Source organism: Eurosta solidaginis, chromosome 5 (genome assembly GCF_040869045.1).
Source record: "Eurosta solidaginis isolate ZX-2024a chromosome 5, ASM4086904v1, whole genome shotgun sequence".
NCBI lineage: Eukaryota > Metazoa > Arthropoda > Insecta > Diptera > Tephritidae > Eurosta > Eurosta solidaginis.
This window is the reverse complement of record NC_090323.1, coordinates 273,082,963-273,110,826: the sequence shown is the minus strand read 5'-3', so window position 1 is coordinate 273,110,826 and position 27,864 is coordinate 273,082,963. Positions and strand designations below refer to the sequence as shown.

At 36.7% G+C, this 27,864-nt stretch overlaps 2 protein-coding genes across 6 annotated transcripts in view; both read left to right on the top strand.

Annotated features, from left to right (window-relative positions):
• Positions 1–27,864, top strand: part of DopEcR (G-protein coupled receptor DopEcR) — a 237,690-nt gene that overhangs the window by 138,078 nt on the left and 71,748 nt on the right. For 2 of the 5 annotated variants that reach the window (XM_067790805.1, XM_067790804.1), the window contains exon 1: positions 26,320–26,482. The exons of 2 other annotated variants lie outside the window; for them this stretch is intronic. The gene's annotated coding sequence lies outside the window, so the exon portion shown is untranslated. Of the gene's footprint in view, positions 1–26,313; positions 26,483–27,864 lie in introns of those variants that run through there. One more of the 5 variants, XM_067790807.1, reaches the window with a different exon arrangement.
• Positions 19,349–20,457, top strand: LOC137251890 (uncharacterized). Its single transcript, XM_067786856.1, is given in 2 exon segments — positions 19,349–19,999; positions 20,058–20,457. Coding segments are annotated over 2 exon segments (522 nt in total). The 5' UTR covers positions 19,349–19,667; the 3' UTR covers positions 20,248–20,457.

The window sequence follows — 27,864 nt, the reverse complement described above, 5'->3', positions numbered from 1 at the left end:
TAGTGCGCAGAGTTCGGGTTTAATTAAAAAAACAGAAATGTATATGTACAAGCATTAAAAAAAAAGTATACGGAAAATAATGGCTTCGAATCGATGTTGTTCGAGACAGAGTCGTGTTCTCTACCCGTTGAGCTGACACATCTGTATAACAAAATATATTATAACACTTCAGGAAGCTATGACTTGTAGCAATTTTTACAAATAAAGTTTTTTTTTTGTTTCCAGCAGTAAGTAAAGCTTTTTGATTTTTTAGACTATCTAAATTTCTTGGGATTTTGTTTTTAAGGAATTTTGTGATTTTAGACTTATTGGTCAGTAAATGTCTTCTATGCCAATGCTACGAATCCCACCTCCGATTTCGGAGCGCTAATTTTTCGGTTTTTTGTGAATATCTTTCGATAGAAGACAATTTTTTTTGACGTGTACTAACAGATGAGCCCTGCATTAGAAAACGCAATAGTAAAATGAAAAGTTCCTACTTTAGTAAAAACGTTTGAAAAATTGCTTAAGCCGAGGAAAGGTTTAAAACTTACATTATAACTTTTAACCGTGTGATAGATAGACTTTCGACTACTATCAAAAATTAAGAATCCAAGAATTTTGCCACTTTAGTCCATTTGTAGGTTATAGCTAAATGGGTATATGTATATACAAATAAATATAAATTACTTCATACCAACATATGTACATACATATGTTTATAGTTTTTATGTGTATAAATCATTGTCCATCATCGACACCAACGCTTTTTTGTGTGTTTTGAGTGAAGATTTCTTAAAACAATATAACCAGACAGTGAGGCACTGAAATTTAAGTTCCAGTAATCTCGTCTTTACCTATTACTTATGTAAAGATATAAATAGATATGAAGACATCGTGTTGTAATAGATTTTACTGCGTTCAGAAAGGTTGCTGTGGTATTTAATTAAGGATTACAAATTTTAGATTTTTTGGGGAAAGTAGAAAGTAAGATTGATATTTTAATGCTTTTATGTTTCGACGCAAGCCGGCCAAGAAATTATTTTACTTAATAAACGACAAGAGAAATTTTAACTCTGAAACATCAGCTTCACTTATATAAGGCTGACATAGGTTAACTTTCGCTCTTTTCGAACAAAAGTGTTTCCAACCTTAATTTTGAGGCATACATTTGGGACTTTATTTATATGAATGAAGGTCATTTTAAGAACACCTTTAATAGCTCTATCAAATTTTTAGCACTATGGACTTATTCAGTCTACGTGAAATCAAAAACCAGAAAGTATCTGCATTTTTAAGTCCCGGTTTATCAGTACCTTTCAACTCAGTTTTTGAGTTACGCTGCGCTTAAACTTAGTCTGCAGTTTTTCAGTCTACTTTAACTGAAGTTTAAGCTGAGCTTAACCGGCCGATCCGGCAGGGTTAAACTCTAGTTGACCTATCAGTTATTTGCGTTCCTTCAGTCTACTTTAACTGAAGTTTAAGCTAAGCTTAACCGGATATTTTTCAACTTAAGTATCGGGATAGCTCTCAACTTGTACACTAGTGTAGTAGTACCACCTTGGAGAAGATTTTTTTTCAGCTCCACCTCAACTCGATATACAATGTAGGGTATCAACTGGGAAAATGTGCTAGATATTCATTTGAGAACTAAACATTTCTCAAAATCGTTCAAAGGTTGGAAAATAATTTGATAATGGCGTTTGAGATCAACTCGAGAACTATACATTTTACAAAATTTTTTCAAAGGCTGGATAATGATTGGAGAACGATATTGGATACCACCTTGAGAGCTATCAGGCTTGATAATAACTAGAGAATAATGTAGAGTATCAACTCCAAAACTAGGTATATATTTCTCTAAGGTTGGTTATTTTTTCCATGTTTATTGGGCAAACAAAATCCAGCTGTTGCCGTATCTACAAATTATCTAGATAATGAAAAAACAACGTTACCGTAAAAACAAACCACCCCCAAAGGTGGCCTTAAAATGTGACTGAAAAACTGCTCTGTAGTTTAAATGGAGTTTAAATTTGACTAGAATTTAGGCAAACTTAGTTTAAGCTGAGTTAACCAACTACTGAAATGCCGGACCTAAACCTTCTTTATGAAGATATTAGTTTGGGCATTTGGCGCATAATATATATATATATATATACATATATATATATCTCAAGCATTTTATTTTTGAAGCTTAAAGCTAAGCAAAAAACCAGATAATGAATGAATTCGAGGACCAGCTGAAAGCAAATGCGCATAAACTAAAGCTGAAGAAACGAATGCGAGAAAGGTAGGTATTATGATATAATTATTTAGAAATGCGTCTTTGTTGCAAGAAACATTATCGTTTATAGGATTCACACGAAAATTTTTAGATACAAGTAAATAGGTGGATGCAACAGCATATCGTGAGCGCTTATCTCAGCGGTATCCGACTTATACCTTGCGGTGTGTACAGTTGTCTAACCAAAAGTTGTTAAATCCCGGATAAACTTATTTACATATACATGGTGCGCATTAGGTAAACGTTTTTTGGAACTCCTTATGATTATGTCGAGGATATTGCACAATAAATTTTATGTTTAGTACTGATTATTTTTCTAACTAATTAGCTATTTTTAGTATTAACAATGGGAATCACAGAAAGACGCAGTATCGTCCCAATCGAATATACACGCTTAATGCACCCTTAGAAAATGTAAGCTTCAGTATTTTTGATTAATATTAGCCGTGTTTTTTTACATGCGTATACGTTTACGTTTGCACGTAAAAAAAACGCTTATCCTCGCTTAGATAATGCTTTGGAGACCAATCTAGCGGCAGTGGTGTACCGAAAAGCGGAGACACAAACCTCTGTTGTATGGCTTTGTATAATATATAGCTGAATCGGTTGCGATGAATAGTGGATACATACCATTTTTAGAGGTAATACATAGAATTAGTGCTGAAGTGAAACATAGACACATATTTCAGTTACATCTGAGTATAATGCGTATTGAAATTTAGTAGTACTAATTTTATGCGCGGCAATTTCAGAGGTGTATTTAAAGTTTGACGCTTAGTAGTCCATATAAAGTTTAAGCATAAACGTCTAGAGATGTAAAGGAAAAACGCAAGTACTAAAGCAATACATAAGCTACACTTGTATGTTTGTATGTATGTAACTCTACATATTATGCCAATAGTATTAACTGTTTGGCGACCTTTCATGTTAAATATCATATCATCATAAATAAATAAAAAAAAATATATATTTATATTTGTTTTGCCGGCTCGAGGTCAAATTAAAAAAAAGGAAAAACACAAGTTTTCTTTAAAAAAAAGTTGGGTATAAAAAACATCAGTAAAGAAATCTGGAACCTGTTATGAAAAAGTTCTATACGGATTTTCATACACAAAGGATGAAAGGCTTTTATGGCCTTTATGGCTAATATCTCTTAAACAACGAAAAATAATGAATTACAATAGCTTTGGTTCATTTCGTGCGGTATTTAGCACAGTTTCATTTGACCTTCGAAATTTTAAGTTTATATGCATTTTTGCAGAGGTGGGTTGAACTTAAACTGAAAAAAAAACTTTTTAAATTTTTTTCTTCGTATGCCACGGTGGTCCTGGAGTTACTTTCACTGTAACGAGCTTGCGCTTCCGATGTTTTATTGTTTTTTGAACATGAAAGAGAACTTTTTTTTTAAGCATTTTCGGCTAAAGTGCACCTCCACGACACCAGACACATCAAACAAACTTTAATTATTTAATCACATTTTAGACAATAATAACCCTGCGCTGTAAACTTTATGTAAATAATTCGAAACCAAATGTTTCCATGCCATACCTATTGGATGAATTGCAGCCAGGGGTATTTTCGGCTGTATCTGAACGGGGCCTTCCCAATACCGGACCGCCTAGGGAAGTAATAATGGCCTTACTTCAGCAAGGGGCGTTGTTAAGAATTATGCAGCGATTGGGTACAGTGATTGGCCCAACCAACTATGAGAGCCCTCGCTTGGCATGGGCGTGTGACAGTGGAAGAATGCCGAAGACAGTTCCCTGACGAAAACTTTGCTGATATCAACCCTCAATTTTGCAACCGTATCGAAGAGGAAGAAGCCCCAAGAGGCAAGAGGCAGCAATCGGCTGGACCTGACAAGCCTGCCTTTAAGAGGCAGAAGGGGAGGGCGAATTCCCCAGTCCCACAACCAGGAGGCAAACTGGCCGGAATGATAGGGACCAAACCTCAAAATCTGCCAAGCGAATAGCAGAGGGAAATATAAGTGCTGGAAAGCCATGTACCTAAAAAGCTGTAATATCACAAACGTTAATAGGCTAAAGGGATATAACGATCAGACTCCAGCTTACTCGAAGATACTAAAGGGAGCTAATGCTGAGGCTCCGGTTTTCACCGAGAAGAAAATGAACTAAGTTGCGAAGCAGTCCCTGACTGAGGCACTACTAGATTGCAGCGTCCCTAATAGGCAGATGGCAATAGAAAGGTGGAGATCCGTAGAAGGGGAGCTGATCAGTATCATAATCAAAATGATGCATGATGAAACAAATAAACCGCTATAAGCCTTCGAAACAGCTGGATGGCACAATTTGGTTAAAGTGATGGCCTGCTCAAGAACGCGACTTTAGAATGGCTGCAGAGAGTTGCTTCAAAAACAAGAAGACACAAGGTTGAAGGTGTACGTACAGTAGCGGATCGTGAGCTTGGCTGTGGGGTGGAAATGGTATCAAAAAGTTTCATAAATTTTGCTTTATTTTTATAAAAGCGGTATTCATGTATAAATTGCCGTGCATCGTGAAATGCTAAAATTAAGTATTGAACTTTTGAATATTTGTTTTCTTTGGATATTTCATTTTTCTTCTGTTAAGTAGTTGAAAAATAAAATTTCTCGACCTTTTGGGAGGGGGGAGGGGGGGATTCCCCAATCGTGGAGAGGTAGTATTATTGCGAAAAAATCGTGGGTGCTTTGTGCCATATTTTTTGTATATCGAGCGCCCGACGCTTTTTTCAAAATAATACTAGTATGTTTCTTTTATTATTGCTTTAAACTTAATTTGAAAATTATTTTTATCTTTTTAGTTCGATATTATTAAAAAGCGTGTTTTTAGTTTTTTTTTAAACTATATTTATTTAAGAAAATAATTAATGAAACGAGTAATCATTACAGTAAGTAATCATTATTTAACAGGTCTGATTGATATGTATATTTTGTTGATGTATGAAATTTTGTTGATAAGAAAATAATTAATGAAACGAGTAATCATTACAGTAAGTAATCATTATTTAACAGGTCTGATTGATATGTATATTTTGTTGATGTATGAACTTCTGGATTGTTACATATTTATCGAATACATACCACAAAACATGAAAATGAATGTCAAGCATAACGTAAAGAATGTAAAGTTCTTGTACAACAAAATTAACAATGTTCTTTGTAATAAATTTGATATGCAAAAAAGTGACAACAAAAATGCAATAAACACAAATGTATTTATGAACATACATATATATATATACAGCATACACGCACAAGTATTAAAAATGAAAAACGAATCGTCCAAATACCAACCGAAAAACCGTCAAACACTTGGCTTTTAATAACCATACCAAATTAAGGGCACAACTCCCGCAAACTGATTTAGCAATTTGACTGAATGGTCTGTCGGCAACATGGCCACTTGGTGTCGTACAACAGCTGTTGTTGTTGTTTTTGTCAAGCATAGGGCTTGGTCTCGGCGACAAGATCAAATGTCCGTTAATAGCCGAATCCTTTTATTTATGCTTCGATTTTATTTGGCAGGCAGATTTGTTGGCCCAGTTGATATTTGTGTTTGGTCACTGGTGAACAATGTCACGCAATAAAGGCAAAAGTATGCACAAAAACAGATACAGTCACGGCAAAATGATAGCACACCCAATTTGGGCTCCTTTTTTGTTTCGATTAAGCATACTTGGGCGACCCCGGTTTTTTTTTAATATTAATAGTTTCGGTGAAATTTCACCTGACTAACTGGCATCCCGTACAAACGGATGCTTTCTGGAGATTTTTCGCACACATAAACAAATATTTCAAGAGCAGGTTTCTATTTTTATTAAGACATATACCACACAATATTAATGAACTAAATATTGTGTGAACGATTTGTCCCGTATAAAACAGTGGCAATCATATCAAGAGCGGATGGAACATTATCATCTACGCTGGGGGTTTCAAAGCTGCCTCCTTTTAAGATGAAGTAGACAACTTCCCTCTAGAATCTGAACACTCCCTGAACATTGCTTACCAGGTCGCCCTTTTCGTTCTTACAGAAATTTGATCCGTGCTTGAAACCTTCTGTCTTTCGCCGAATTTTCGGTAACATTTTAAATTGTTCCTATTCTTTGTGCCGTATTTTTCGATCGGGTGGCAGCCATGTAGCTTTATGGATCTTCTAATGTTTAAACTTTGAGCAGGATATGAAAACTTTTCTGGAAACAGTGATGTCGGTCGTTCCCACTCCATTAAATAATATCTGAAATTGCTGTGTAAATATATTTTTATGAAAAATATATGCATATTTTTGTATCGCCAAAAACATGAATTTGTATGTGTGTTCTCTACATGTACTTTTCGTTTTTATACAGAAAGTGAACGTGGTATAGGTGGACTTAATTAGAATATCAAAAAAATAGTTACCGATTTAGTCAATATTGGCTACCGCAAAAATCGGATTTTTTTCGTGTAGTTCCCCCCCAAAATGCCTTCCTGGATCTGCCCATGTATATATGTATGAATTATTACATTTTAAACGTAGTATTTTTCTGAAAGTTGGAATCGCACAAATACATTTTTTAGAAAACTTATAGTCTGCTCGTTCAGTTTACTTTTAATTTGTATTTAAAGGTCAAATTGATCACAAGATGTACTTTGGTCATGTGTGCCGAATCCTGAAGAGTTTAAGCTTTGGTTCATAGGGGTATTGATCCTCATAAAATAATTTTATGTAACATTTAATACAAAACGAACACTTGGAAATTTCATAATTTCTCGTTCCATCACTTTTTCACCTATTCCACAGCCATCAAGAACATGCTACGTCGGAATTTTACTTGTGAAAGGACTAATCTTGGGGAGAGTTGAAGTCTTTATATTAGATGTTAGGCTTTGTAAAGGGAGACATATTTCCTAGGAAACCCAATTTGTAACTTCCAAATTATCACAACATGACCAACATGACAGGGGGTGTCACCCCCTTATACGAATAAAAAATCGCTCAGACGTGCTGGACGATACGTATGTTTAGAGAAAATGATCTGTACTGAGTCTGTTTTATGAAAAGTAATGAGTTATTTAACAACAACAAACGCTTTTTTGTTATATTTTTCGGAAGCATTTTGATATTTTGTACGTGCTACGATACTTGAATATGGGACTTTTGAGGTGGAAGAGAAGCACATTACCACGTAGATGAAATCGGAATAGAAAAGTGTGAAAAGTGACCGAATAAGAATTGTGTTATGTTTTAGGTTTCTTCTTTTTACTGGGAACTTTATTTTTCTTTTGTATATGACGCAAATATTCAGTTCGTCTTGATATCAACTTTGCATGTTTTTCTTTTTGGTATTTGTATATTAAACTCAATAGCGGCCAATCGATCCAAATTGAAAACCAAAAATTTACTTAAAAAATGGAAAAGAGACATCGAATGTTCATAAATGTTCTTATGAATGTACATATGTATGTATGTTGATAAATGCTCAACTCTCTTAACATACATAAACAAATCTAGGTATATGTGTATGTACATATACATATATAGTATAGGTTGTGTAAATAAAGACGTACTTAAATGAAAATATGTACAAATGCAACAACCAGAACCAAGAATATATGTTGGTCAAACAAAGGTATGTACTTCTTATTTAATCTGAACCGTGAAAAGAAAAACACAAACAGTGAATTTGTTTGATTGTAAATTACGAGACGCATTTGCATTATCATTGTTATGCTTGCCGGCTTGTAATCTGAGGTAAGCATTATGGAGGAGTTCGTGCCCAGTATTAAAAATTCAAGGCGTCATATCACAACTTTTCGGAAACTATGTGCAATAGCTTAGACTTCACCATTTCAGAATATTTGATTGGATCAGCTTTTTATTACTTCCTTTATTTTTGAGTAACTTCCCGGAGAGCTATAAACTAGAAACTTACTTCAGAACCCCTTGACAATTCAACATAAAGGAAAAAAATGTTCGCTAAGCGGTCCAGGGATCGTAAAAGTTAAAAAAAAATGGCCCGAACTTGGAAATTTTGATTTCGTGATTCCGGATAACCTAGAGATCTGGTACTTTGAAATATATGGAATCCTGCGCCCGCTATTTTGAGTTACTTCCCGTAGAGCTAGATTATTGAGACTAAGAACGTACCTCAGAACCCCATGACAATGCAGTATCAGGGAAAAATATTTTGGCTATGTTGTCCAGGGATCGTGAAAGTTGAAAAAACTTCCAAACTTGGAAATTTTCTTTTCGAGTTTTAAGGAATTTCCCGATAGCCCAGAGACCTGAAACTTTGAACGAGACTTCGGGCTTTATTAATTTGTAATAAATTTCATAGATCGAGATATTTAGAGCTTTTAAAAAGTTCATTTAGAATTCTGGAATCTTACGATAGATTTTTAAGTAACTACTGATTGAGCTAGAAACATTAAACCTTCCACATAGTTCAAGTCACCTTCACAAGAAATGGAGAAAATAAAAAGTATATAGAAATTTTATAAGTACTTCCTTTATATAAATGGACCAGAAGAAACGAAAAATGTCTCTTTAGACAAAGACAATTGGTTCGATATTTAAGTTTTAACATGACGACAGTAAACATGTTTATGAAGAGCAAAAATATTAAGGTGGAGCGCACATTGCCGGACTTAGGTAAAGACTAAATCGAAAGTCTGTTTATTGCACTCCACCTTTATATTTTTGTTCCCCATACAATTTTTTACAGTTGTTATGTTTAAATTTGAATATCAAAGTCCAAAAAGACTGTGTTTCAGTTTAAAGAGACATTTTTCTTTTCTCCTGGTCCATTTATATAATGGAAATAGCTAAAAAAAATTTTTATTCTTTTTTTATACTCAGCTGAGCAAAGCTCACAGATCATATTAACTTTGGCAGACTGCAATGGCATAAACTAATCTGGATAAATATAGACTTTCATAGATCAAAATGATCATGATCCGTCCTCATGTATATAAATAAAAATAAATAAATGCAAGGCGCGATAACCTACGAAGAGATTTTGGGCGGAGCTTCTCTTTCAATTTGCGTCGTGCTCATTTTAAATATTTTTTTACGAAGCGAGACGGGACCTACATGTTTATGCCGATTTCTTCTAAATTTCCGATGTAGCTTTGACCGTGATTTGAATCCACGATCTTCGGTGTGGTAGACGGAGCACGATACCACCACACCACCGGCGGCCGCCTGATGTATATACATATGTACATAAATACACAAATAATTGTTGGAAATGTGAGTGGCCCATCCCTTTAGACCAATCATTTTCTGACTTTTGGATAGGCATAACTTGAAGACTAGTTGATGTTTCTTGACAAACTTTGGTACACAAAATATGCCTCGTAACCGCAAATATTTCTCCCAAAAATGGACGAAATCGGATAACGGCCATGTCTATTTTTATATAGAATATGTTTAAAACGACCGTGGACGAATAAAATAAGTTTTACCTTTGCGAAAATAATTTATATCAATACAATTTTACTTTTTCAGTATATTAAAACAAGAAGATTAATAAAAAAATATTTTTACGTTTCGCGAACCATGACTGGAAGGAGAATATATCTATCGTGAAAAAACTCGATATACTTATTTCTTTTATAAAGAATTTTTCTAATAAAAGTGGGCAAAATCGTTAAATAAGCACACCCACTTTTGACAATACTTTGTATTAACAAACTGGAGCTAAATGAGCTAGACGACAAAATATCTCATCTTAGTATTTAATGTTCGATTAGACCCGAACCTGGACACACTTACTTGTTTTGTATTGCTGTTTTCCGGTTTGTTGCCTAGAGTCGCATAATCTTCATATTTACTTAATTTACAACCAGAGAATACACAAATTCTTGTAATATGTGTTTGTGTGACTTACCAAAGTCATACCGCCTTAGTCATAACAATATTTTTACTTAACCATATTTATTGGTGCCTTTACCTTAAAGATGTGATAACTTAATAAAAGAGAAGATAATGCAAAAAGATGCACAAATAATAAATCACCTAATCACAATAAATAAAACGCAAAATAAAAATTCAAAAAGAGAATAAATTTGCCAACTCAAGTTTGCCAGGGTGTTGAGACAGAAATTGAATTAGCCAAATAAGATGTGCTGTTGTCTAACTTATGTATTGACTTCTAACAATGTCAAGACAATTTGCTTTTTTGTTACACAGAGGTAACAGTTTTTCGCTTATTATGTACCCAATCGCTTATAAAAATATATACATCCTTATATAAAGAAATTACAATGCCATGCAATTGATATTTACTAAATATGCACAAAGGTATGTACATGTATATGAGTAAATAAATATTTCAAACTTCCTGTTAATTAACTACAAACCCAGCTATGTATTTACTAAATATTTACAAAGCAAGACAATTTTTGTAACTAAATATGGCCATATGAACTAGAGGTTTACGCCGATCACTTTATCGGCGGCGGCGGCGGCGTGGGCGGCGCGCCGGCGTACGCCGATGTTCTTACTTTAAAAAGCTTAATTTCTGTATTTAAAAAAATAATATTTAGGAAAGGTTTTGTTTGTATGTATTTAAGGAAATCAACGTTTTGCTATTTCGTAAAGATCCGAAATCCACGCCTCCTGACACTCACACCATATGCCAGCACAGAAACTATAGGACTGCGACTTCGAACTCATATGTACCTTCGTCGACGTCACTTTCTCATAATGTAGTAGTAGTAGTAGTAGTGATTTATTTATTTTCTTTCAACTAGTAATTACAAAAGTAAAGCCAAATAAATTCAAACTATAAATGTATAAAAATAAATAATGATTACAGACAATAACAATAAATGTTGTGTGTCTTAATATCACTTATAGCTAAACATCTCATTTAGGAAAATTCGTTGACAATAAGTTCTCTATACTTAAGGCAATTTCTTATATAAATAAACAGTGAATTATAGTTATAACCCTTAAGGATATTTACCACCTTCTGCAGATCTAAAACTGTGGGAACAAGTCGGAGTAAAGATCATGTGACGACTGAAAAGAACTATCGGCATAGTCTACCAACCCTTTTTGAATCAATTTCTCTAGTAAAATTGGTATGCTCATATTAAGCGATGCAGAAGAAAAGTCAGACCATGTCGACACTTTCATAAACGTTTCTCCACTTTTTGACCCAGTACGACTCTTGTCCCACTGTCTCCTCTGCTACAACTCGGGGCAGTCTATTTGCTGCCAAACTTAAACAGCGCGCAATATAAAGCATGTGAATGCGTAAGGTGTAACTTAATAGCAACGATAAACTTGGTTCAAGGTGTAACATATAGTTTGGTGTATTAGCTCGTAAAAAATTAAAAAAAAAAAATAAATGTAAGGCGCGATAACCTCCGAAGAGATCTAAGGCCGAGCTTCTCTTCCAATTTGCGTCGTGCTCCTCTTGATTTTTCCCTACAAATTGGCCGGACGGGACCTACATGTTTTATGCCGACTCCGAACGGCATCTGCAAGGCAGATGAGTTTTCACTGAGAGCTTTTCATGGCAGAAATACAATCGGAGCGCTTGCCAGACACTGCCGAGGGGCGACCCCGCTTAGAAAAATTTTCTTCTAATTGAAAAACCTTATTTCTAAAATTTTGATGTTGCTTTGACCGGGGTGTGAACCCAGGGCATACGGTGTGGTAGGCGCAGCACGCTACCATCACACCACGGTGGCCGCCAATAGTCTTCGTTAAATCGAAACGATATTTTAGAATGAAAGTCGACCGATTTTAAGTTGAAAGATGTTAACTGCTGTTTTCCGGCCTTATGATATAAGAGCTCATTATGGATGTACCGCGTAGCTTCAGTTTTCATACTAGTTCGACTGTCCACTACGTTAGGGTAGTAGCACACACGGTCATTCTTGGGAAAGCTTTTGCTTCACCATTTTGAGTGTGCGAAGGACAAAGCACACCTGGTAAATATATGTGCATACGTGTAGGTGATATTTAAACTTGGTTGGTAGGCTATAATTAATGTGGTTCACTCCAAGGGACTAGTTTTGGATAGGGCCGCCAACTTTAGAAAATGTCAAACCGGGATACTTGGGTGTTGAAGGAAGAAGTGTGAAAATCAAAATTAACATTTCAGACGCTATTTTATAGTTTCGCAAATAGGCAACAGATGTTTGAATATAAGCCCAAGTGATTTTTCAAACCCTTCTCATACGTACATATATCTTCAACTTAAGTATGAGGTGAGAATCATTTGAAAGGAGTGTTTAAACTACTGGAACCTAATAAAGGATTTTGCATCACTGATTTCGCTAATTATTTCAGCCAATTAAATCGCCACTTTTTTGGGTAATTTGCTTTTTTTACCAACTTGAAGACAATTTGAAAACATGTTCGCCTTGGGTCATTTTATTTGAATTCATTAGTCGAAAAAAATGCAAAGTGAGCATATAAATTTATTATATAACTTTTCTTTTAGTGTTTTGATTTAATAACTTGGTGAATTGGGTGATGCAAAGTCCATGTTAAGCTGAAATCGAAAGCGCCTCTTTTTTAAATAACTTTTGAACAGTTAGAAAGAGTTAAATTTCGCATTTAGTTTCTTATAACTGGCAGTGATGCGCATCCGTTGATATCACTTTCGACCATATCCGACAACTTTGCGACATGAACAATAAATGGCCTAAACAGTCTTAAAATATAGTAACGCGCCGGACGCCGCCGCCGCGCCGACGTTTTTGATATATATCTCTAATATGGACTGCGGAATGGAATTATTCTATCTGAGCTCAAATTCAATATATTTTGACATCAGCTGGAGCGTTTAGAAAAAAATCTGATATGGATGTTATTCAAAGGTTTTCTGAGATAGGGTATTTTTGAAACGGCAGCTGACGTAGGGTTATATTCCAATCAGCAGTCGAGATTCTCGTACATATATTTTTCAGTCCGAACCACAATCAACGCGTTCTACTCAATCCTATGCATTATAAAGGAACTTCTGACTTGGCAATTGAAGTTTATTTCGCTTTTCCCATTCACGTACAAAATTTCGCTAAGCACTGTTATAAACATTGTCACTGTACAACAAAAATACTTCATAACTTTGTGTTCTGTTCATTTGTTAAATTGCAGTTTTTAACTGTGAAAAAAATTAGAAAAGTATCAACAAGTGTGAAAAATAATCTGAGTTGCAAAGTGCGATAGCACCCTCAGCCAAAGCAAATGTCGAATTCTTCTTCTTATGCTTTGCTTGCAATAAAAGTTGGAAGTTGGCTACTTTTTCATGTCAGATGGTGCCAGTGTCGCTAATGTAATGTAATCCCGGAATTTCGGAACCGGAAATTGGCTCGAGAGCCCCGGGTTCGGTATCAGGATTCCCGAGACTCGATGCTTTAGTAGATATATCTAAATATCATTCACAAACTTGAGCAAAACCAACTCGAATTGTTGGCTAAATAAAATTTATATTGCCTAAGGCGTAGTCCCGCTCAATTTTTCAGAATTGTAAAATTTTTGAGTGGCCACCATAATCTACTGTGAAAATTTCGTCAAATCTACACCCAGCATTAGCTTTGTTTTACTGGTGAGTAAAAAGTTCCAAAGTTTTAATTGTAAATTTTGGAAATGCTTGTGGTATTCTTCTTAAATATATGCAACGATTCCTTTTCAGTTCTTTTAAAGATGTTAACGAATCATTCGACAACAAAGTATGGCCCATTTGTGACAGTTATGGTGGAACAGTGTGTTAGAAGTTGTATATTGCTAATACGCGTTATAATCCTAAATAAAGATATCGGCAAGGGCCAAAACATATTGCTCAACAACAAATGTTTATAAAATCATTTTGATACAATAAGAGTCCAAAACATTCAGCAACATTTTTACTTAGCTTAGAGTTGTTGTTGTTAATGTATCGATACTTAAGTTAGCTTACTAACTTAGAGTAGTGAGCAATATTGCAAACTACTTTTGACGGTTACGGAACGCAACTAAGATCTGTTAAAAGTAAAATTTTTTAATTGGTTACTACTTATTTTATTATTAATGCAAGCTCATTTCAGTTTTTTATTTTATACTAGAAGACCCGGCAGACGTCCTGCCCTAAATTTGGCCTATCTGCATACATTTTAATAAGCTTTTTCCGTCTGACTCTGCCCTCCCCCTCTTCACTTTTTCCTAATCCTTTTATTCACTCCTCCTTCCGTCTTTTTCGCTTCATCTATCTCCATCTTCGTTTCATTCTATTTCTTTCTCAATCTCCTTCTCTCTTTTCTCTTCTCTCAATTCCTTCTGCATCCCTTATTGCCTGTCCCAGAGGGTGGTATGTATTTTATTCCAGTCCCAGTCCCTCTCCGAGTCTCAGTCCCAGTCCTAGTCCTAATCCCAGTCCCAGTTCGTCTCTGGATAATATTGTTCGAATATTAGCAACACTAAGGGGTACTGTCATCTCTAGGCCGATGCTAAGCAGTGACTTGTATGCACATAACCAAATTAATCATTATGTCTACACATATGTACGTACGCGCAGTGGAGAAGCAACGCACAACAACATGAATATATCTGAGATACTCCTGAAAGTATGCAATAATTGTGCAAGTATTACTCACAAACACACGCGCATGAGCTGTGAGAGAAGCTATAAAAATTGTGCATCTGTAGTTATATCTGAGAAATTTATAGCAGATAACCAACTAGTGATTCTGGAAATGGAAGCGCCTAGAAGATGCGAACGAGAAATCATAGAGTATAAAAGGCAGAAATAGTAGAGGCGCGGGAATCAGTTGGATTTAAGACGCTATCTGGCGAGCAATAGTAGTGTTATTAATTGTGAAGTACTTTAATAAAGGCCATTTTGCATTTTTGAATAGTGGAGTTATTTATTCAACAGTTTAGTGATTCGAACGTTAGCAGACGATTTGAAATAAGAGGAATTGCAGTAAATTCGTTACAATTGGTGTCAGAAGAGGAATTGTTGAATAAATTCCGAAGACTTCGAATACAACTTCGACATGGCAAAGTGGAGTGAACTGAAGATCCAGCAACTGAAGAAAGAGTTGGAGAGCCGTGGATTGAATACAATCGGCATTAAACTCGAACTTCGGGCCCGACTACGAGAGGCAATGGAAGCAGAAGGAATTAACGTGGAAGAGTATGTCTTTCATCTTGATGCCGACGAGACAACAACAAAAATTGAAGAGAAAAACGAAACATCGCAGACAGTTACGAGCACAGACTTGAACACGATTTTGGCTACAATATCTGCACAAACATCAACAGTGGCATCCCAACTGGAATCGCAGGAGAACCGTATAACATCCAAGATGGAATCCCAAGAGACACGAATAACATCAAAGATCGAAGCACAAGAAACGCGTATTTCAGAAATGTTGTCACAAATGTCATCCCAACTGGAATAGCAGGAGACACGCATCACATCGAAGATTGAAGCACAATTGGATGAACAGCAACAGTAGAGGCGCGGGAATCACTTGGATTTAAGACGCTATCTGGCGAACAATAGTAGTGTTATTAATTGTGAGGTACTTTAATAAAGGCCATTTTGCATTATTGAATAGTGGAGTTATTTATTCAACAGTTTAGTGATTCGAACGTTGGCAGAAAATTTGAAATAAGAGGAATTGCAGTAAATTCGTTACAATATATTACTCTTTACTAAAGCACTCATCAACAGCTTTCATTTGATATCCATATTGTATAAACACTGTCTAGGCATTCACTGGCCTACGTTTTGGCCTATATCTCCAGACCCTAGTCACCCAGGGGTATGAAAATTACGCTCTACTAAAGCACTCATCAACAGCTTTCATTTGTTATCCATATTCTATAAACACATTCTAGGGGTACTCGGGTCCACGTTTCGGCCTATATCTCTAGACCATGTACGTCGCTCGCAACCAAACCTATGTAATAACTACCGCGTGAGGTTTGCGCAACTTGTGTAAAAGTTTGAACAAAATCGACCTACGCATCTCTTCAAACACCGGCGACCAACTAACACACATTTTAGCCTTTCTTTTTATATATATAGATTTTTATTTTTCACACTTCACTATAATATTAAAACGAAATGCAGATTTTCGTTGCTTTTGAAATTCGGCTTAAAAATTGCACATCGAACAACTAAAGACTCTCCTGAATTAAAAATGTCATAGTACCTCTAAATCGCCGCCCCCCTTAGAAACACCCCCGCCCCACACTCTCGGTGGGCCTGGTGATGTGATATACTTGATTGATATCATATCTTTTATTGATAAGCACGTTGTTTAATTAAACACCAACCAATTACACGGAAGTATATCCGAACCCCTGAAAATATGAGACGTAAGATTTTATTATTACGTATAAACAAAAAAAAAAAAAAAAAAAATTTGCAATAAAATAATATTGCGACTATATACTGAGATATAACCTATCCTATGTCTCAAGTTAGATCAAACTACACACGGGGTGCAAAATAAATTCAAAATCGGCTCAGTAGTTTAGGAGTCCATTTGCGCCAAACATAGTGAAACGTGCTTTTTATATATTAAGATAACATATGCAAATTCATACATATCGTCGCTGCGCTCACAAAAACAGTTATGTGTTTTTCAGTTGCTTTTCAGGAGATCAAAAAAACTTATTTCTAGTGTCCATTTGCAAGATGTGAAAATGTATTTTTGAAATATTTTATGTAAAGTACGTTATTGATGTGTGAAGGAAAAAAACATGTTCTTTAACCCATTACGACGTAATAAATATTTACGCCGTTTTATAGCACATAGGTGCTTTCAAACATGATTCAAATTTGCTTTTGGCGGTAGGGAAATGCATGCAATTTTTGCCGTAATTCCTCATAATGCTTATGGAGATTACCCCTTAAGCCCTTGGGAGATGTGGCTTCATCAATCAGGTGTCTGTTGGGATGCCCAGGTTTCTGGGTATTCAGCAGCAACTATTTGTTTAGCATTTCATTTCTCTCCCTAATGTGTGCGTGGTGTTCTGGGGACATAACAAGACAGCCCGCCCGTAGCGGTTCTGAGGGCAGTATTTTGGCAGGCCTGTAGTTTCTTCCAGTCAGTAACCTTTAGGCTTGGCGACCATATCGGGGACGCGTGGCATGCAATCGGCTGGCCAATTGCTTCGTAAGTAGTAATGAGCGTTTCTTTGTCTTTACCCCAAGTGCTGCCGGAAAGAGATATGAGGATTTTATTACGACTCGGAACAATCCAAAATGTAGATCCTGATTGAACGTCACACCAAAATTTTAGGGTGTAAGACAGCCGGTAGATTAATGCCGATGTCAGGATCAAATAGATTATATTGCACTGTGTGGTGGGTTATAACGCCAGACCGCCTGCATTTCCGCTCTCGCGATCTTTTCTGTGGACGCTATGTTCAGAGCTGGTCTGCAGAGCAGATCTTGCTGTGTGTTTGGCCTCTTGGATCGCTGCAATGCGGATGTTATGCCACTTCATGAAATCAACTATCTCCGTGATCTTCCCAGTTAACCCATAACATTTTAACTACAGAATCGTGAAGTGCAACGGGGGAGATGTCGTCACTCTGGGGGTAAGTGATAGGTGACTACGTCTGAGTTGAGGGAAGCCAGGACGCAATTGCTGTTGTGGCCCTGGGACTGGACGTCCCTGGGTAAGCATTTTGGTACCCGGTGTAGTTGAGTTTGCGGCCTGGCAGTATGGCGCGATGAAACCCGTCGGGGGGTTGCCGTCGATGAGACCAGAACATCTAGGAAAGTGGCATCGTCCAAGGCAGGAGCTGCATTGGACAGATGTTGCAAACATATACATATATTCTGTGCTGGCAAACGGTGCAAAAGGTGGTAGGGACCTAAGAATCTAAAAGTTACCAGGGGTTCGGGTTGTGGGGTCTAGCCCAGAACATCCTGTCTGATTCAACCATCCCTTGTACGTGACACACTGACAAGAGTGTGGCCGTCCTAAAAAAGACTATTTTCCGGCAATCGCAGCAAAATTATTTCTCTGGACCGGAGTCAGGGACAGGTCCTGGATTGGGTTCGATACCCTCCCGGAACAGGAAAATATAGTGCAGTCAGGCTGCAAGGATCTGCTGGGAGGATGAGAATTTGTGGGAGGGACGCAACAAATTAAATGGGGTTACACTGAAATGACAGCCCTTGGTCGGAAAAAATACCGAGTCGCTCCGGTTCATAGAACCGGCTGCCTTGGGAAGCGAGATGGTTTGTAATTATTTTTTACATTGAAATCAAAGCACTTTCGCCAGCGATTAAAAAAAATTATAAGCTAGTGAGTAAGTACATAACCGTTTTTCAGAGTACTTCTAGTACTGTGAGCACATAGCTGTTTTCGATCACTTCTAAACCAAAAGAGATATAAAAAAACTGCATATGCAGAAATGTGGGCTCTATATAGTGACAATAAAATATGCAATAAAAATTTTTTTGAAGAAAAACACATAACTGTTTTCGTTAGCGCAGCGACGATATGTACATATGTAGATGCAAGATAAATGAAATATTAGCGAGCAAGTTTAGCGAAAAAAATTGTGCTGGCAGTAAAGCCACGGCAGAATGAAATTTAGCGGCCTTATAAAAATTACCCTGGCCGGTCCGCCAATGGGGTGGGATCAAAATTATATGCGGCAAAATATCTTTGTACCGAAAATTTTTTTCAGTGCACAACAACATTACATCAACCACATGAAAATTGCCAACTTCAACTGCAAATATCTCCGGACAGAGATACAATTTTTCTTTTCCGGCTTCGGATTATTGTTGTCGGGGTCAAAACGCGTCTTTTGACACCCCTCTCGATATTTTTGGACGCGTATTAGGAGTCGACCCCTGTTCTAGACCTTAACCTATGTTTTTCCGTTGAATTAAAGAATTATTCCCTGAAGAGGACAAAGCAATATTTAGCGTAGTGAAAGCTTTAAGGAAGCATAACAGGCAGATGATAAAATAAAAATTATTATCAACAACTAACAGTGTATTTAAGATTTTGAAATAGAATAATTAAATAAGCAAAAAAATATATGTATAAATTTGTTATATCTGCTTGGCGCTCCAAATAGTTTTTCTCGCCTGACTGCTCAGCAAATCCCGTCATTTTGGAAGTCAAAAAAATCATTTGAACAATTTCAATTGCTATTTTTATAAATTAAAATTTTCGTTTTTCCCTCCTCCTTTTTGTGTTGCAAACACCCTTTACCATTTTTTTTTTTGTTAAAATTTTATTTTGGACTCTGGCTGTTGAAATCAGGAAGTCTCCAAGCTAACATTTTCGCTACATAAAAAGGACGTTGAAATCAAAACACAAGAACAAAGGCCTTTGGAAAAGCTGAACTAAATACGAATACTGAAAGTAAGAAAGGAGTTGTTAACTACAGTGTAAATAGAGACGACTGCCGTAAAACGGACAGCGGATTGGTTTAGCATGACGCGATATTTTACGTTATGGAGCAACGCAGAAGATGCCCCAAACCGAAAGTCGGATAAAGTTTCGAAATTTGTGCTAAACATTAATGAGACCTTTAAAATGTGAGTAGCCTCTTTTATGTGATATAGTCAGAGCAGACCCCTATCATCAATATCTAACTATCGGACTAAATTTTTATTTTTTTTTAGTTTTCTGAACAATTGCAGTTGGTTCGTTTACGTCACAGCTGCCTTACTAATCGGCTGTTGCATATATTATTATATATACGACTGCAAACGTCGTTTGGAACTACGACGAAGGCGTCAAGAGGTTCAACGTGCTAATGATAGGTGATTTCGTGAAGCAATTTAACAAAATTTTAATATTCCTCAAATTCTCACGTTTAAGATTACCACAAAGAAGACGTCCAGGTGCCGTGTATAGAGACCATGAAATCTTCCGAAATGTAATGCGAACTGTTCGGCAATATATCGGACATTCGGATGAAAAGAATCAAACCAAACCTTATGTATTGCGTCGTACACGAAGTGGCGCAATCTACGGACGTTTTGCGGAGCGCGAAGGTGTGGGCACATAAAAATAGTTCAGCCATTCAGTAAGGAAGGCTTGCCAATTATGGTAGCTGCTTTTCTATTCTGTAGCGCAGCTATGGGAAATTAAAGGAACCGAATAAAATAAAATGTATTTATTAGTGTATGTGGAAATTGCCGTTATTGCAATATAATCTCCAATCAATTTTAAACAGCTATGCAATAAAATTTTTAAATATCTACTTTTATGATTTCAATATGTTGAAGTCTCATTTTCCGAACAACATAATTAATCGGCGCTTATTGCAGTTTCACAATTACTGACGGCAATCATCCACATGTACATGCCAAGGTCGCAAGTAGGGTGTCGAACGAAATATTTTCTAACCGGAGCGTCTTAATCCTACGCTTCTGTTGTTGTTGAGAGGCATTATGAAAGATTTATGTAGCGTGGCTTTTGTTTTTCGACATATGTAGGACTTTATTTTTCATTGGTCTCAATCTAGAGTAACACTTATTGGTAAGAGTGCTTCTTCTGAAAGACATACCATTTACCTTAAAAAAAAGGCGCTAGCGCGAAGTATTGGTGACATCGTACAAATGTACATCTAGAATACGAATGCGTTTACGTTAACTAGAGCATTGTAGTGTCCTCCAGAAAGAAGTGAATTCTGAACTAACACTTAATTGTGGCCGATCCTTTTAGGAGATAACCCAACGGATGTGTCCCGGGACACAGGGGCTTTGAGGGACACTGTATTGCAGGCGAGCTTGCTATGCAGAGTACGACAGCAGATTCTTCCTGACAAATAACTCTTAGGAATACCCTTTGTCTGTCGGAAACCTAACCAAACCTTCACAAGATGTGATCTTTAGAGATCGTGTCGAGCTCACACCCTGAGGGGGGATACAATTTCCACACTTGTGGGAGTATAAACCGGGCACTGCCTTATTGGTAGGCATGCAGAAAAGCTAGGAGTGCCCTATCGACGAGGAGTTGAAGATATGACGGGGAGGGAGAAACGGCGGATCATCTGATGTGCAACTGCCAGGCTTAGTGGTACCGGACAGTTTAAGTGGTGCCAGACAGTGCTATCTGGGAGTTTCATTTCTGGATAATCTACGCCAGGTTGTAGAGCACCACATTAAGACGTTGGCAGCCTTATCAGGTCTTCGAAATGAATCAAAGAGGAGTGGTCTTTTTGTGGTATCACAACGGGCTTCCTGACATTGACATAAGTATGTGTGTATTCGCTGCACTCACTTCAATCTAATCGAACCTTAGTTAAGTAGAGCTAGGCCAGTGTTTGAGGTTAAACTACAACAGAGGCAAATTTACCATAAACAAATAAGCTCGAGTTTTTAAGAAGTGCTTCGTCGACTTCCGTAACAACCGATACCAACAAGTTATTGTTTTATTATCCGCTTAATACTTTTCGCAATTTCTACCCCATTTTAACAGCTATAAGCTTCAAATTTCACAAATTGCTTACGTATATAGTATATATTGCTGTGTGAAAAAATCATAGAGATCGGTGATATATCTTTATATATAAAACTCACGTGTCACATTGTTCGTCCGCGATGGACTCCTAAACTACTGAACCGATTTTGAATTTGCTTTGCACCCCGTGGGTAGTTTGATCTAACTTGAAATATAGGATAGGTTATATCTCGTAACGTCACAAGGAACTGAAGTGACCAACTTAAATAACAGCGTAGTTAATACTCCTTGTCTTCCTGATTATAATAATATTTATAATCTTAAGCTTCTTAAAATGTATTACCAAAATATCTCTGGAATGCGTACTAAGGCTAAAGAAGTATTTTTATTCACGTCTCGGTGTGAGTTCGATGTTTTTGTGCTAGTTGAAACATGGTTAACTAGTGACTTTTTTGATGGAGAGTTTTTTGATCCGAATATTTTTCATATTTATCGTAAGGCTAGAGATGCGCAAAAAACAGGCTGTAGTAGGGGTGGGGGTGTCTTAATTGCGGTAAAACGTGCATTTAGGTCGTCAGTCGTCACTCTTGGAAACGCAGATTCGCTTTTAGAACAACTGTGTATCCGCATCTTCGGCACCTTTGGTAGCTTGTTTATCTGCGTATCTTACATTCCGCCAAACAGTTCTGAACACTTATATGCACTCCATATCAATAACAATTTACGTATCTATGAAAACTATGAAGATGACCACTTCTGCATACTGGGTGATTTTAACTTAAACAAGATCGTTTGGTCTGACCTGCTTATGAACGGAGTCTTAACTGCCTCTAATGCTAGCCTTCCACATGAGATCCATGTTCTAGATAGTCTTTCCAGCATTAATCTATCCCAAATTAATTATATTCCCAACATGCTTGGTAACTTCCTTGACCTGTTATTCATTGATGAAAACTTGATCTTAGTAAAGAATTCAATGAACTTGATAAAACTCTCTATAACAATTATATATCTCGGTACGAGGATGAGTTAAAGTCCAATCCCAAAGCATTCTGGAACTTCATCCGTTCTAAGAAAGGATGCTCGAATATTCCTAGCTGTATGAATCTGGATGGTCTTTCCTCTTCTTCTCTGCATGACAGCGTAACTCTCTTCGCTGATTTTTTCAAGTCCAATTTTGTAAATGATGCTGGCGTTGGCACTTATAATTATTACGGTGATTATCTTGGTTCGCATTGCGCTGATTTTGGAGCACTTTGCATCACTGACTTGGATATACATAATGGTATCTCTGCTTTAAATCTGTCTTATAGAAATTATTCCGATGGCCTCACCTCTTTTTTCCTTAAGAAATGCTGCTCATCCCTAGCTTTCCCTTTATCTCAGATAATTAACCTTTCCCTTTCCTCCGATATTTTCATCGACAAATGGAAGGTGAGCTCTATTACACCCATCCACAAATCTGGTAACAAGAATGATGTCAGAAATTACCGTCCAATCTCAAAATTAATCACCTTTTCAAAACTTTTTGAAAAGGTTGTAAAAGATAAGTTATTCTTCACAGTTAAAGAAATTATTGATCCCAACCAACATGGTTTTGTCTGTGGTCGTTCCACCGTAACCAATCTTGCGGTTTTTTCAGAGTACTGTTTGTCGGCTTTTAAGAGTGGATCTCAGGTGGATACCATTTACACCGATTTCTCTAAAGCATTCGATACAGTCTCTCATGATATTTTATTACACAAGTTTGAGCTCCTTGGTTTTCATTCAGTCTTTCTTCTGTGGTTGCGATCCTATCTCACGAACAGAACAACGTTTGTAGAAATCGATGGTACTGGGTCTTACTCTTTTGTGGTAACCTCCGGAGTACCGCAGGGTAGTATTCTAGGCCCGCTTCTTTTTGTTCTGTTTATCAATGATATCCGGTCCTGCTTCAATTACTCGCAATTTCTTCTCTATGCTGATGACTTGAAATTGTATTCTAGAGTTACCTGCGTGGCTGACGTGCTTCGGCTTCAAAATGAACTCATCAATCATACTGATTGGAGTCTCAAAAAGAAGCTGTTGCTTAACATAAAAAAATGCTTTCACTTAACCTTGTCGCGCACGCGTAGTCGTATAAATTCAACTTACTCAATTCTTAACACTCAACTGTCCTCAGTTGAGGTATTTTCTGATCTAGGCGTTCTGTTTGACTCTGGTTTTACCTTTGTCAGTCATGTGAATACAGTTATCCCAAAGGTCTTTTTGGGCTTTTTGAAGCGTTATGCGAAAGACTTTAAAGATCCCTATACAAGAAAATCCCTTTTTACTTGTCTTGCCCGGTATAAGTTGGAGTACGCTTCAATTATCTGGAACCCATTATATAGTTCTCATTCGGACAGGATCGAGAGTGTGCAGCGTAGCTTTACTCGCTTTGCTCTCTATCCACTTCAATTCGTCGATCCCTTTCCATCCTATACTGCACGGTGTTTGCTCATAAACTTGAAATCTCTCTCTAGTAGGCGCACAATCCATTCGATAATGTTCATTTTCGACATTGTTAATGGTTTAATTTATTGCGTGAATCTGCTCGATCAACTTTGCTTCAATGTCCCAAATCGCATCCTACGTTCCCACTACCCTTTCAATCTTACTACAGTTAAATAGCGATGGCGGGTTTGAAGAGATGCGTCGGTCGATTTTGTTCAAACGTGGACCCGGGTACCCCTAGAATTTGTTTATAGAATATGGATAACAAATTCAAGCTGTTGATGAGTGCTTTAGTACAGGGTAATATATTATACCGCTGGGTGACTAGGGTCTAGAGATATAGGCCAAAACGTGGACCCGGATACCCCTAGAATGTGCGGGTAATATGGCAACTTTACCATAAACAAATAAGCTCCAGTTTTTTAAGAAGTGCTTCGTCGGCTCCCGTAACAACAGATACTGACAAGTTATTGTTTTATTATCTGCTTAATACCGACATCGAATTATTATAATCGAGTTATAAATTCAGTAACTTTTTCATAGCAAATCGATGAGTCATCGGTAACATATCGCTTGCAAATTTGTAACACTCCGATGACAAATCGATAACTTCTCGAAAATTTTTGATTGTGCCATAACTTTCAGATTCGACAACTTTTTGAAAAGTAAACGATATCTTTTCGGCAAGGTTGGGCATATCGCACTGAAAACTCATTTTCACAAGAATATTTCACCATCACTGTGGATTTTCACTATCACAAAGTTTTTAGTGAAAAATAATAGTTTTGGGAAAAAATTTTCACTATCACTAAGGACCAAGTTTACATATAACGAGATTATCTTCATTTTCGTTCTTAACTTGTAAGTGTTAATTATATAAGTAGATTTCCCATACAAATTTTTCCCCTCGACAATCAATAATTATGAACGAATTTTAGAGATGCGAATTTTTTTTCACAGAAAAAGCTCCAGCTTTAGAGTGCAATCTTTAAATGGGAGCTAAAGATAATAGTGAAGTGTGAAAATTTTACAGAAAATAATATACTTCCCGGGGATGGAACATATTTAAACGCTTAGATTATCTGTTGACGATTAATTGTATATTAAGACATATGTAAACGTGGTATAAAAAGAGAAAAATTAAGCTACATGTATCCTAATCTAATCTAATCTAATCATTGTTACATATTATAAATATGCATGAAATATGCTAACATAAACTCTTCCCGGTAAAAGTCCGATATTAATTAGTAATGGTCTTGATAGTGCAAAATTTATAGTGGTAGTGCAATTTTTCAGTGAAATTATTTAGTGCATTTTAATGATAGTGCCAAGATGCCCAGCCCTGCTTTTCGAAAATAAACCGTTAATTTTTGATAACATATCTCATTTCGTAATATATTGATAAATATTCGATTACTTTTCGATAATAAATCGATAAAACCCCGATAACTCGTCCATAAAAAATCAGTAACTCATTGATAGTTAGCATATAAGAAATAACAAATCTGTAACTCGTCTATATCCCATGGATGACCCACCTATTGCAACCCGATAACTCATCGATAACAAATTGATACCACGCCGTCCAATTTCGGTCCCGGCTTTGGTTTTGAGTATTATGTAATCTTTCCTTTCCTCTCCCCTCTATTTCTTTTTTCATTTCCTTGTCTTGCCTTGGCTTCGCAAACGTGACTATAGCAATAAGCATCGTAAAAAAGTTGTCCTAAAATACCGCACGAGGTTTATTTTCTTCGAATTTAACGTTCATCAAATTGTTTTGGCATTTTTTATTATTTTAACAGTTTGGCCCATCCTATTGTATTTACCCTATGCCCATTATTCCCCTACTGACATAAAAAAAAAAAAAACAAAAACCATTAAACACAAACAAAGCCATGTGCTTTATCATCCCTTAAATGAAAACAAAATAATCGTAGCTGAGTCAAATTTATAAAATTAAGCTTTTTTGCCCTACGCTAATTTATCTTTCATTGCGCCTGCGCTTGTTTACGTTTCTGTGGCACGGCGTTTTAAAGCTTTTTACCATCAAGAGAATTTTTTGGAGTATTTGACCTACACTACGAATGACAGCAGTGTGTATAACAACAACAACACTTGTGCATTATACTTCCTGGGGGTAGACATGAGCTAGTCGGGCTATTCAGGGCGATTCGGTTACTCAGTTGATGTTGAGGCTCAAAGTGGTTAAGTCGGGCGCGAAAAGGATACACGCATAGCTGAGAATGCGTGCGGTTGCGGCAACGGTTGGTACAGAAAATTTTTGTGCAGCCAAAACAAAAAAAAAAAAAAACCAAGTGAAATGAGCAGCATAGTTAGCCTTCATAGTTACTGTCGCTTCCCTGGTAAAAAAAAGTGCCAAAATTAATATCAATAACTAATTTATTTTATTTATGGTGATCCTTATATCCTTATAATGACGATGTGAAGGACGACAATTTTCTACAAATTAAAATGGGATTGACTGTGACAAAAATAGTGAATAATATCTAATACACCCACACACAAGGGAATTTACTTCGATGTAATACACCCAAGAAATATTTTTTGGTTAAATCTGAATACTAAAAGCATTTAAGAACTTTCGTTAAAGAACTTTTCGTTACTTGCAATTATTGACAATTGCTTTATCTCTGTGCCCAAAATTTTGAATGTTTCCATGAAAACTGCACCAAAGCAATTGTCAATATTTACAAGCCAGAGCTTTTCTCATGTACCAATTGTTGTTGCAGACGTAATTTTTTTAATCCGGAGTTTGCTTGTCCTGAAATAAATTTCTTACCTCAGATGTTTTTCAAATATGTACATATGTATAAAACACAATTAAAGTGAAATACTATTTTGAAATGTTTTTCAACTCGTTTAGGTTAGGTTAGGTTGAGTGGTAGCTGCCCTGATAGGGGAAGCTCACTTTGACAGCATGAAGGTCTTTTGTGATACCACCTAAAATAACGGTGACGTAAGCTATAGTTACTTAGGGAATCATTGCTAGCAACGATATAATTTCCAATGAGACTTATCTCAACCTAGCATAAATCCTCCAAGGTATCCGCGACCGAAATACTTTCGCCTTGTTCTGGTAAAAGCTGGGCAATCAAAGATAAAGTGAATCGATGATTCCACCTCATCATCCTCCAAACAGATACAGCAGTATGGGGCTTCCAGTATACTGTGACATACCGCACGGATTCTCATTGGGCAGTGTCCTGCCAAAACCCCAATGAGCTTTGATAGATGAGCCTTAGGTTAGGTTGAACTGGCCGGTTCATGAGCCTTAGTGAACCCAATAATTTCGGCAGTCCTACTGCCATCATTTTCGGGCCAAATGGATCTTGCTACCAAGCAAGAGGTGGTGTCCGCCCAACGCTTGCAGAGCTGAATCGAGGCCCATCTGCTCCTGCATGACCACCGATAGCCATCTTCATCCGGTTCAATTGTACCGATGTGAGCTAAGATATCCGCTTCACAGTTGCCCGGGAGATCACAACTCGTACTAAAATTGAATAGAAATATTTGAGAAGAATTTAAGAAAATGTCTAATCACAAACGGTAAACAACGCTGCAAATTATACTGGAAACGTACCATTCGAAATAAAAACAAGTAAGGACGGGACTGCGTTCAGCTTTGCCGAAGACTTCATACCTTTCATGAATGGGGCTGAACAATAATCATATCCCATTCCCATAGTGAACAGATGTACATACCTAAGCGATTTTTCAGATAAAT